This window comes from Falco naumanni, chromosome 3 (assembly GCF_017639655.2).
Source record: "Falco naumanni isolate bFalNau1 chromosome 3, bFalNau1.pat, whole genome shotgun sequence".
Taxonomy (NCBI): Eukaryota; Metazoa; Chordata; class Aves; order Falconiformes; family Falconidae; genus Falco; species Falco naumanni.
Window position 1 is genome coordinate 93,272,018 of NC_054056.1, and position 12,653 is coordinate 93,284,670.

The 12,653-nt window shown below is 36.2% G+C and overlaps 1 protein-coding gene across 6 annotated transcripts in view; it reads left to right on the top strand.

Moving 5' to 3' along the window:
• VPS13B (vacuolar protein sorting 13 homolog B) overlaps positions 1-12,653 on the top strand; it is a 477,375-nt gene that overhangs the window by 318,788 nt on the left and 145,934 nt on the right. For all 6 annotated transcript variants that reach the window (XM_040588251.1, XM_040588255.1, XM_040588253.1 and 3 more), the window contains 2 exons: positions 1,882-2,008; positions 3,714-3,857. In XM_040588251.1, coding sequence (XP_040444185.1) covers positions 1,882-2,008; positions 3,714-3,857 — 271 coding nt within the window. The remainder of the gene's footprint in view (positions 1-1,881; positions 2,009-3,713; positions 3,858-12,653) is intronic.

Below are 12,653 nucleotides of genomic sequence, written 5' to 3' on the forward strand. Positions count from 1 at the left end.
GCTGTTAACTTCTGTATACTCTTGCCCTAAATAAATTTAAAAGCTTTAAGGCCTACTGTCATCTGACAATTTATATTCCCTTATAGATCGCCGTGCTTTTAACATGTTTTGAGGACACTTAAGCAAATTTTTAGTAGAATTTGAAGCATCAAAATTGAAATAGTTTAAGCAGTAAATTGTCATCTATGGATTTTGACTCTTTTGAAGCTGACTGAATTACAGTCATGTTATCTATTTGATTTCTTTTCAGCCTAACTCTTGGCCTACAAACCATCACATTTAAGATCTGTTTTTCAACAGAATCAGTTTCAGAACCACTACCTTTGCTAGGCTATGTATATAGATACCCATTCTTGAATCAAGAGATTTAATTACCTATTCCACATGCAGTCCAGAGGTTTCTGCATAGGCAGGCATATAACTATACTGTTTAATGACATTAACATGGATAATTCTAGCTGATGGTAAGGACTAATTGTCTAATTGCATAGTTCATGCGTCTGGCTCACTTGTGTGATTTACGTTCATGTCCGAACTGCTGCATCTCTGTTACTTGAGATGGTGAGATAAAGGTAATACAGGGTTACCTAACAGACATGCAGATATATCTGTAGAGTTCTGCATAGATCTGCTTTCTTCTCCTGTATGGCAGTGTAGTTTGGTCGGGTTTTTTTGGTTTTTTTTTTATATCATGATAGATATTTGCATAATTTAGTGTATACTTTTAACTTGCATTTTTTCACAGTTGATAAATTTATATTTTGTAAGCACAGGAAAATTTACCTTGGACCAATAACTTTTTGATAATTTTTAGAGTTGTCCTTCGTGAAATGCAGGTATTTAGCATTTCTATAAATGATGACAGGAAAAAGGAATTATTAACAAACTATCTGGATGGAAGAGTTCTCCCAGGAATTTGAACTGTATCCTCTTTTAGGGGCTGAACACCATCTTGATCTAATTACTTCCCCCCCACCCCACCCCCCCCCCCCCGATCAGAGCTTCTCAGATGGCATTTTGTGGCAATAGTTTATTTGACCTGACCCAGAGGATTCTGGCTATTTGGAATGTGTTGTCATAAGCTATTAGTGATCCATCTATAATAGTTGTGCCTCTAGGCTTAGTATTTGGTTAAAGGAAAAAAATAAAACACAAAAAACAAAACACTCAGATGGAAAACAAATGTAATTATCAAGTTTAATGGCACGAATATTCTCGGCAAGCAAACACTGATATTTAGATGGAAAGGTACCAACTAGGAACAACCACTGACAGAAGCAGTGGAGGAAGACTGACATTACTCCATTTTCAAGGCATTTTAAACATCACTGACAACAGTTGTTATAAAGTTAATGTGCAATCCCTAGAGCTTCATGAGATTTGCTCTTTAATTTTCCATGTCTTTGATTTTTGTGTCAGTTATGTTGTGTGCAGAATTTTTTCACCACAGAGTTTCAATGCATTAATTCAAATATTATGCAATCTTCAGGGCAGCTATTCATAAGGTGAAGGGCAAGTTTGAAAAATACCGATAATAAAGTTTTTTTCTTTGCTCAAATGATTTTGTATAGTTTGTTAAACAGTAGAAGCAGCAATGTCAAATGGCCAACTTATCTACCTGAAGATGAGTTGAAGTCAAATAATTAGACTTACATTTTCTGTGAAATGAAAGAAAAAATCTGCCGTCAGGATTGGAATTAACATGATTTATAATGATGATATTTCATGCTTATTGAGTTAGCAATGAAATGCCAAACTGGTATTGAAGCAGTTTTATGCTACATGCTGGATGTAGAGAAGAATATGAGAAGTTTTTGTACCTCAACAATTTATAATGTCATCTCATCTTTTCTTTTTTTTTTTTTTTTTTTTTTTTTTTAGCATAAGGAGGCAACAGGAAAGGAGAGCAATTTTAACTCCAATTTTAACTGATTTCACAGTTCGAATAACTGCAGCTCCTGCAATTATTTTTACAAAAATTGACACTACAGAGAATTTACACCCAGAGGTTAGTATAAAATGTGAACACACATAGCATAACTTTTAATATGTGGATAATCTTAATATTTTACTCTTCCACCGGTTGAAATGTCCAGTTGTGTTTTCAAATACAAAGATCACCAACTGAAAAGAAAAAATAAATAAATGTTTTAGTCACTAGTGAAATGTTCTTTCTCTGCTGGAGAAAACATTTGTGTATAGTATTTGATATTAAAGGCAGCCTGTCCAGAGGTAGATAAGCCTGTTTGCAATTCAGAAAATTGGAATCCTTTAATGATTTCCAGCAATATTTTTAAAAGATTTGTGATGGAAAGGTGTTGAGAAGAGGTGCTATAGTACAACGTTACAAAACATTGTATTCACAAGCTTCTCATAAAGCCTGAAAAAACAATCTATACACTATCTATAAGAAGAAAATTGAACTGGGTTCTTTTAGCCAGATTTTCAAGCCACAGAATGCCACAGAGCATCCATTCCCAAACCATTACTGTGAGTACTTCAAGGTACTCCAGATTTAACAATCACTTTTAGCAGTCTGTTAATGATTGGTCTGTGAAGCATTTACACAGAAAAGGTATTGGCTTCCTTTTTGGCATTAGTTTGTAGCTCAAGAATTTAAAACATTTTATGTGGGAGAAATATCAGAAAGTTTTTTTTCAGCTCACAAGGAGTATTTCTTATAATGGCTACCTTCTGGGAAAAGCAAAACTGATACAGGAGTGTGAATGGTTATTAGGTATGTGTTGCATTGCGATGTGCAGTAGGTGTATATTGTTGGAAGAAAATAGCTAATGGGTATAGAAAGAAAAAATTGACAACTTCATATTTTGTGTAAAAGATCATCACAAGGGCAGATGGAAAATTTTTTAATGTATAAAAGACAGAAAGCTTAGTAGGTGGCTAAGATGCGTAGAAGTTATTAAATTAAAACAAAAACATAAACAAACCAAAAAAAACCCCACACAGCCTCTGAGCTTTACTAATGCTTCTGTTCAAAAATGTCAGTGTTTTCTGTACATGTTCCATGGATGACATTCCCTGATGAAGGGAGAGGTCTAGTTTAGACTATGAAGAGCTTGAATGTTGTGCAACCTTCTCATGAGAAGGGGCAGTACTTTTAATTATTAAGCAAATTTACTGCATTATTTTTTTTCATCTCTTTATTGCTTGCCAACAAGTAATTCTGTCCTAGATAACACCAGTAAAACAGTGGCCATCCACCCAGCTTTGCCAAGGTATTAACAATGCTTTACAGACAAAGAGAAATCAATTAAGTTGGTTATCAGTGAGTTCCAATACATGATTTCATTATAAGTCAAGCAGAGTTTACGTTTAACAAAAAAAAAAAAAAAAAGTACATCCTTTTCTTGGAAGGAAAGAATTGGAGTAATTGCCAAGGAAATTAAAAAAAATATATAAATCTAACAGTCCACTGTTTGATACTACCAAGAGATGGAAACAAGACCTCACTCAGGAGATGCTTTTCTTGCAAAATTTGTCTTAGTAATTATGCTGTTGAAAGTAAATGAAAGAATAAGCCACATCCTTGTTTAGAAGCCTGATACACCACTTTCTCCCAAAAAGATTGAATTAATACTATATACGATGTTGAAGCATTGACTACAGCAGAGAATCACAATAGAGTTATATAGAAGCTAAAAATTATTTCCCCAGTAGCTGTTATCTAGTATTTTCCCTTAATTTCTCCACAGGAAATCTTGGTATGTGGTCATTCTTTGGAGGTGAATGTGACAACAAACTTGGATTTCTTTCTCAATGTAGCTCAAGTACAACTTCTTCAGCAGCTGGTACAAGCCAATATGGTTGGACTGGAACCTTCCAGTAGCACTACCGAGGTAGGTTTTTGCTTGGTGTGCAGCTGTTTGGTTTTTTTTAAGTGTACCATAGCTCTGATCATGGGTTTGTATCGTTTAAACAAAATTATATAGGTAAATTAAATACGTGTTTTTTTATTGTTTGGTAGGTTAGCTTTAAAATGCATTCTAGTGTTGCTCTAACAATAGGATTAGTGTAAGATTATTTTTCAGTAAATTAGATTAAAGTGGTTCTGCAACAATCATATGCACAAGGAGATTTATCTTACGTAAACAATGAAGTAAATCAGTTTTGAAGTAGTTTTTTGAGGTGGTTTTGCCATTTGACTTTACCTTTCATTGAAGCTTTGGCATCTTTTTTGAGTTCACATACTACGCTATGCTTCACTAAAGCCAGTAAACATTTTCTCTGTGCCTGGTGAACACTACTCACACTAACTGTCTTCACTCAATTCCATAAGATTCAATCCACCTCCGAATATTCTCATATTTCTTCAGTAAGAATGATGGTAGGTACATCATCAAAGGTCCTTCATCTTGTGAACAATTAATCTCATATTTTTTTCTGTGATTATACAGTGTTCAGCAACTATCTCTTGACTGTGTCATTCTTTATATTTGGAAGTTGATAGCTCAGTTTACATTGAAGGCTAGTCACTGACTGTGACAGACTTGTAAATTTAAATTATTAAACTGCTGAGCTGTTACAAAAAAAGGTAGGGGGAAAGAAAGTGAAAAAATTTCCCTAAGAACAAAATATGTATTTCTTATCTTCAGAACCAGGAATCTAGTAAGGCTGACAGCATCTTTAACACAGTAGCAGCTATTGTGTGACAAGACACTAATTCCACTAGAATGGCTATTGGACCCATTGAGAAATCTTCATAAGTAAGAAAAAGAGTTAGGCAAAAAGTGAAAGAGCAAGTCACAATCAACTATTCCTTTCATAGAATCTGGCTAATGGAAGACCTGAAGAAACTGTTTCCCTTCCTTTCCTGGATCTCACAGATTCAGCATGCATGTGAATCTGGATACAAGTGAGGAATGCTCTAGAACAGCCAAACTACTTATATTCTTTTCTGCTCACCCTGTAAAAAAAAAAAAAAAAAACAACAGAATTTGTTTGTATCTGCTAATCTAGGGATCACATCACCCCCAACTCCTTTATCCCTTCCCAAGGACAGAGACAAATTAAGGGCGTTGTTTCATTACCATGCTGAAACACGGAAGATGTTGAAAAGAAATGCAGTGTATCTTTCTTTTCTTTGGATACTTTGCAGACCCAGGGCTTCTTTTGGAGATGAAATATAAATAAATAAGTATGGGAATATCTTCAATAAATAATTTGTGGAGCACTTATGGAGCACTATTTTCCCATTGTCAGTGGAATGGATAGAATCAGGAGATTTGAATGGGTGCCAAGTATTTTAATTTTGAGTTGGCGCTGTGCGGAAGTGCTGCATGTGGATTGTGCAAACTTAAAAGTAATTTACTACATCATTTCAGAAAGCTTTTTGTTGATTGCATGCCAAGATACCTATTTGTTCTTCATTGGTATCTCCCTTGCATTATTGAGATCTCCTGTGATGAGTAATGGAGTAATTTCTGGTTCAAGGTTATGTTTGCCTTCTCTTTAAGTTGTAGAACTATATCTTGATTTACTATACTAAAAATGTAGAAGCAAATAGCTGGTTACATTTTGTCCAGTTCTTTCTTCAGTGTTCTGTAATCTCCTGTGCCTGTATGAAGTCAACCCACCCTCTAATATATGCATATTTATTATTAACCTCATGTTTTTCCTTTAGTCAACAGAGAGAAACGTAATACACTGATTGTATGCTTCTGTTTTCATCTCAATGAATGAAGCCTGAAGCCTGTACGTGGCAGCTTCACACCTGCTAATTTCATTGAAAGAATCAAAGCATAATTTAGTTTGGAAGACACCTCTGGAAGCCATTCTTTTGCTGAAAAGAACACTGCTGTCAAAGTTGGGTCAGGTTTTTCAGCACACTGTTCAGTGAAATCTTTATCTTTAGGGAAGGAGGTTGCACTACCACTCTGGGTAATTGTCCTTTGATAACAAGCCTTGCTCTGGCAAATTTTTGTCTTTATATTAATTCAGAATTTTATTTGGTAGAACTTTTAACCATTGCCTTTTAGCATTTCACTATACATCTCCAAGAACAGTCTGACTTAATCTTCTTCATAACCCTGCTTTAGGTAACTGGAGACAGCATTTTGAAACCCTACCACCATCCTTAGCGGTCTCTTTTTCTATCTGAACAAACCTAGTGCTGTCACCTTCCTCATAAATTGTCATAAATCATAAAACCTGTGAACTCTTTTGATGATCCTCTGCACACTCAGTTTTGTCAATGTTTTTTCTACTCTTGAGCTCAGAGCTAGAGCGTATTCTAGATGTGGACACACAAGTATCTAATAAAAGGAAATTATCTCACTTCTAATCTGCTGGCTATGCTGGTACTAACAGTGCCCAAATGCTGCCCAGTAACTACTTAGACTTCAACCCTACAGGGGCGTGCAGCTATCACTCGTTCAATTTGTTGTCCACCAGGACCCTTGGGTTCTTTTCTGCAAAGTTACTCTGTAGCAGTTGGCCTCCAGCCTGTATTTAGTTCGGGATTTTTCCATCTCATGTGCAGGACTTTGCGTTAAACTTTAACCTTCATGAGGTTTCTGTTAAACCATTCTCCCATTTTGTCAATGTCCCTTTGAATGGCAACCCAACAACCCCTCAATGTATCAGCTCCCCTCAGTCTGGCATCACCTATTTCTTTGGGTAGGTTTTGTATCATTGCCCAGGTCTTTAATAAAGACATTAAACATGATCAGACCTTGAGGAATGTCACTGTGTAACTAGAGTTCAGCTACACTTTGGAACAGTGGCCATTACTCTCTGATTTTAGTGGTCCAGCGTGGGTTTTACCCATCTTCAGTCCATGCATTCAGTTCACACGTAATAGTTCGGACACAAGTCTGCAGTGGAAAAATCTGTCTAAACTTTCTGAAGGTCAAAGCAAAGGTCACCCAATTCTCTATCCACAGAATCAATCATCTCATCATAGGAGGCAACCAGATTGTGGTAAGGCAGAATTTGCCGTTTGGTAAATCCATGTTGTTTGTTTCCAGAAACTTTTTTATCCTTCAAATGCCTGGAATTCGCTTCAAATGTGAAAATGGGTTCTGCCACCTTCCTAGAGACTACAATGAGGCTGTCTATCAAGAAGTTCCTTGTGTTCTCATCCTTGCTTTTTTTGAAGATGGTCATGATATTTACTGTTTTCCAGATATCAAAGACTCACAGACAACATGTCTGTTCACACGATAAGGAGAATCCCAGCAGTGGCACTAGCCAGTTCCTCAAACACCTTTGGATGTGTTCTGTCTGATATTTTAAGAGAAAAATGGAAGTTATCCATCCTTCAAAGGCTTTCCTAACATATTGCAAATTACCTAGGCTGTTATGCAGGTCATAGTGATACACAGAATCTGTGCTCTGTATCTTCTGCTGCAGTGTTCCTCTTGCATTTACTTAACTATATTCCCCATGGGAAAGTACAAAATTAAATGGAGAAGCCAAGACAGTTTGCATTTCCAAATCAGAATATATGAAACCTGTCTTCCAGACCTGCCCCAAGAAAGCATGGCTGTGATTATTTTTTTTAATTGAAAGGAATAGAGCATTTTTTAATAAATATTATTTTGTTATTTGTACATTAATTTACACTATTGTTTGTATTAAGTACTTGTTCAGTTATTTTCAAGGGTATTCAGAACCTATACACGTACAATGCTTCTCTTCAGGGACTCATGAATGAATGAGTAACCACACAGTAAACAAAGTATGTAAAAACAGTGCACACAGGCATTCTCTGAATAGGAACAGGGATAAAGGAATGCTTTGAATTTCTTGAGATAACTGACTGTAAGTGAAGTTTGGTTTTATTGATAGTTATTCCTTCTTATAGAATAATGAAAAGATTGAGATACATTCTTGTCAAAGATTTTGTTGAGTATCTGTCAAAAAAATGTAGTTATGTACTGAAAAATGAACTGTAACAGAAGCTGTAGGGTTCAAGAGTTGCTTAAAGTAGGAAGAGGGCACAAATGGTGAGTTCTTCACCTGTCTGTTAGGCATTGGTGCCACTTTAAAGACACTGCAGATGAGATATTGAAAGAACTTTTAGGAATGCATTTGAATTTTTACAACTCTGACCACGGACTACTGAAAGTGGCAAAAAACTCTTGTTTCTGAAGGTGTCCATTTCGCCTCTCTAAAGAAAAAACAATCCAGCATATAGACTACATCGTTCAGACGTAGTGAAAAGGTTTAGGGAAATTTAAGTTCTGAAGGGACTTTTGAGCACTAAGGCTGGGAGGCAAAAGAAAAGTTGGATGGGAACTCAGGTTATGGATAGAATTTCATATGACGGTGACTAAAGGCAATGAGTCTGTTTCACTTTCCTTTAGGTACTTCCATTATTACTGATTAAGATAATAATCTAGATTGTGTATCTTTCTTGCAGGCAAGCTGTTCAACCACATTTAAACATGTGGTGTTTAACCTGTTTTCAGGAAGCTGTTTTTACAGTATGAGGCCTTACTTAAAGGAAAAGTCAGTAGTGATGAATTGTATATTCATCTTGTATTTGTTTCCTCTTAAAGTCTGTCCAAATACAGTTATGCATATATATATATATATAGTTAGAGTTGAATTGGTTTTAGCATACAAAGCTTAAGGTAGGATAGAATCATGGAATAATTTACATTGGAAGGAACCTACGAGTTCATACAGTCCAGGCCTCTGCTTACAGCAGGCCTAATTAGATCAGGTTGCTCTAGGGCTTCAATCAAGTCTTGAATACCTCCAAAGAGAGAAATTACACAACCTCTCTGGGCAGCCTACTTGACCACCCAAATGTTGGTTTTTTTAAAAAAAAATCTTTAAAATCCTAATATCTAATTGGAGTTTCTTGTGTTCATGCTTGTGTCCATTGCCTGTCATCCTATTACCAGGCACCTCTGAGAAAAGTCTGGCACTGTCTTCTCTATGGGTTGCAATCAGGTAGTTGTATACATGCCCATGGATGCTGTCTGATTAAACTTTTTATCATCTTCTGATGTGGCTGTCTTAATCTTGCAACCATATCAGTGCCCTCTGTTGAATTCAGTTGATATTTTTTTCTTGTCCTGTGAGAACCGAAAGTGGACACAATATTCCCCATGTCATCTCACAAGTGCTGAGTAATCAAGGCAGTAATCACTTCCCTCAGTCTACTGACCATGCTTCTGCCAATAAGGTCCAAGATGCTGCTGGCCACCTTTGCTGCCCAGACCCATCACTGGCTTCTGTCCACCGGGACTGCTTTGTAACCAGCTTGCGTCATTGCTGAGAATCCTCCTTCCTGCATACAGGACTTCACATTTGTCATCATTTAACATCCTAAGGTTCCTGTTTGATGCATTCATCTACCTGTCTAGGTCCATGTGGATAGCAGCACTGCCCGTGCATATATTCACTGCTTCCCATTAACCAATACTCTCTGAGCTCAGTCTTTCAACTAGTTTTATATCCATTGGGTAGTTAACCCATCCAGACTGTAATGTCCAGACTTAGATACAAGAATATTGTGGAAGTGTTAAAAGCCTTGCTGAAGCTGAGGTAAATGACATCCGCAGCTCTACCCTAGTCCACAGATCCAGCCGTTTTATTATAGAAGGTAATCTGATAGGTATCTGCTTTGTGGATTCCAACAAAGGGCAAAGCACATCAGTCAGGCTTTGCTTTGTTCATCTTAGTTTTGTCACTTAACTGTGTTCATCTTCTTTGATACTTTGCAATGCTTTGCATTTTTTCAGAGCAAATAGTTTCTACTGCTTCAGTAAATGTCCGAGTGAAATAGGTGAATATATAAAGCTCATCTCTTTTTCTGCTTCTCTCTAGCACTCTTTCTGTAGGCCTCCCTGCTGATTCTTTGTCCAGCAAGGTGAGCACTCAAGGGTCGCAGCTGTGTGGGCTGATGACAGCTCTTCCAGCAAGCAGCCCTTTGAAGCTAACCAGTATTCCAAAGAAAGACAACGAAATATTTTGGTATTCTGGGTATGATTTATGGGGCAGGGAATGGATCACAAGAGTCAAATGCGTACACCTTGGCGGCAAGATTAATGTTTTGGAGCTGTGAAGCCACAAATATTTGAGAAGTGCAAACATCAAGGATGAAAGAGAATCGTATAGAGTTGTATAAAGAATTATAGAGATATACAAAGAGTTATATAATTGAAATGAAAGAAGACATTATTCAAGTTTGGATGTGAGGAAAATCTTATTTGGTGTAGAACATTGCCAAGGGACATGACAAAAAGATGTTGAAGTGGCGTCATTTCACTGATTTTTTTCGTATCAGAAGAGTACCTGATGTGGCTTTATGATTTAAGTGGTTCTAATGTTATTTTCTCTAAGTAATCATTAACAGCCCCCTATTGTTTTCTAATTTGTGTGATTTTAAGTTCAGTAAATTCTATTCATCTGCCTTGGATTTCAAAAAATAAGCCACACTTTGTTAAAATGGCAAAAAATTAGTGAACTCCATTCTCTGAAGCCTAAAAATCATTAAGCAGGTAAATCTCTTTTTATTAGATAAAAAGATAAAAGGCGGAACTTCAGTGTATTAAGACTGTCTAGGGCATGTGGATTTACCAACAGTAAATAGTTTTGGTTTTCATTAATATCAAGTAATCATCATATTAAGTCTGCTTTAAAAATAACCATATATAAAGAATTACACATGGCTATTTTTGAAACCAGTGTTTTCAAACTAGTTTACATATTTATACTTTTTAACAAAATAAAAAACATATTTAAAGGGGGCAGGGATGAACCACATCATTAAGAAAGCCAGAGATGGGGATGCTCTTTGATCTATGTATGTATTCTGTCCAGTATCCCACAGAAAAAACCCCACTCTTGAGTCATAAAGCTAATATAACATTCTTTCCTTCTGTCAGTCTCCTCACTCCTCTGTTTCTTCTCTGTCTCCTACAGTCTACTTTGTTTCAGAAATCCACACATTAAGTGTCTTAACTTCCAGTAATCTTGACCTGACTCAGGATATTCATATGCAGTCCTCCAGTCTTTTCATTCTGCAGAGTTGCTCTGGTTTAGAAATCAAGTGATAAAAGCAAGGATAAATGTGGTTTTGTCTTCTGAAATTATTTGAAGACTTGTCCTGTTTCTCACACAGAAATAAAAATCCTTCATAATATCATGATACCGTCTCCAGGTTTTTTTCCTGAATTTAAAAGAACCAGATCTGAAGATTTTCTTTGTTACCTTATAGTTTCACTGGCAGATTTCTTTTGTTCAAAATCTGTTGGGTTTTTCCTGGGTCATCTTTTGAAAAAGATGGCATACTTACTCCTTTTGTACCATAATATCCTAGGGCTTGGGTTTTTTTGTTTTGTTAAGTGTAGAAAGCACCACTATAAATTTCTAGCTTGGTCTTCTTGTTTTTGTAAGTACCTTACATTTTCATGAATATTTCCTGCAACAAATTCATCAGTATTTTTAACTTACTGCACAGAATGTAAAAAGGACTTAATACGAAGATTTCACACCTATTACTAGACAAATATGATTGACATGACTAGGTAAATATAGTTGATATTTGAGGCACGTGATACAGTAATTGCTATAGTGGCTTGAACTGAGGCTCATTTATTTAGTCTTACATTAGCATATGACTTGGAAACAATATAAGAACAGATATCATTGTGCACCCCTACAATATTTTTGCAGCTATAATGTAGTATTTGCAGCTCAGGCACTTGCAGAGATAGTGGTGATATCTATATACGTGACAGTCTTCAGTGTTTTTTTTTCTCATGGATTTGTTCAGTTGCCGTTGAAACTCATCTAAATTTTCATCGTCTGCAATAAACTGTGGAAAGGACTTCCATGGCTGACTATATGCAGTGGGAATACCACCACCTTTTTGTTTGTTTATTTGTTTATTTACTTATACTTGAATCAAGTTATCTTAGGGAAAAAAATACATTTTTAGTCACCATCTCTGGGACGTTTTATCTTACATGCTTGGATCATACTGTGTTTTCATTGTGTCTTTTCTTCCAAGTTGAAGAATCCTAGGATATTTTTTAACTAGGATTGTTACCTATAAACTGTTCTGTTCCATTAGTTGTTTTTGTTAGTGTTCTGGCTCTTTTTCAGTTTTACAGTGTTCATTTTTGAGGAGTAAGTGAGGCATGGTCCAGAGCAGAATTGCACCCAGTATTCAAGATACAGTCAGTCACGCATGGATTTATGTGTCAGCACAGTGATGTTCTCCCTTTTGTTCCATCTCCCTTTCCTGTAATTCTTGATAAGAGAACTGGGGGGCTATGTCTGCTACTGATCCTTTTCCTTCTCCTGCTACCTGACTCTTTCACAGAACTGTGTATAATAAGGTTAAGAACTTCTTTTTAGGTGACAATAGTCGACTTGGAGGCTATCGTTTTAAATTCCTTTCAGTTGGTTGGGTTTTTTTTCCTCCTGCTTGCATCACTTTACATTTACCCGTATTGTATTTAATCTGCTACTTTATTGCCCTGTCATTCAGCATTCTAGGGTTTTGATTTCTTCACAGTTGGCCCTTGTCATTATTACCCTCGATAAGTTAATATACTTAGAAAAATTTCTCACATTGCTCTTCATTCCTTTTTCCATTCATGAATATATTGAATGTGATCAGCCCTGGCATAGATAACCATGAATCACTAAACTGGCCTTGTACTCTTACT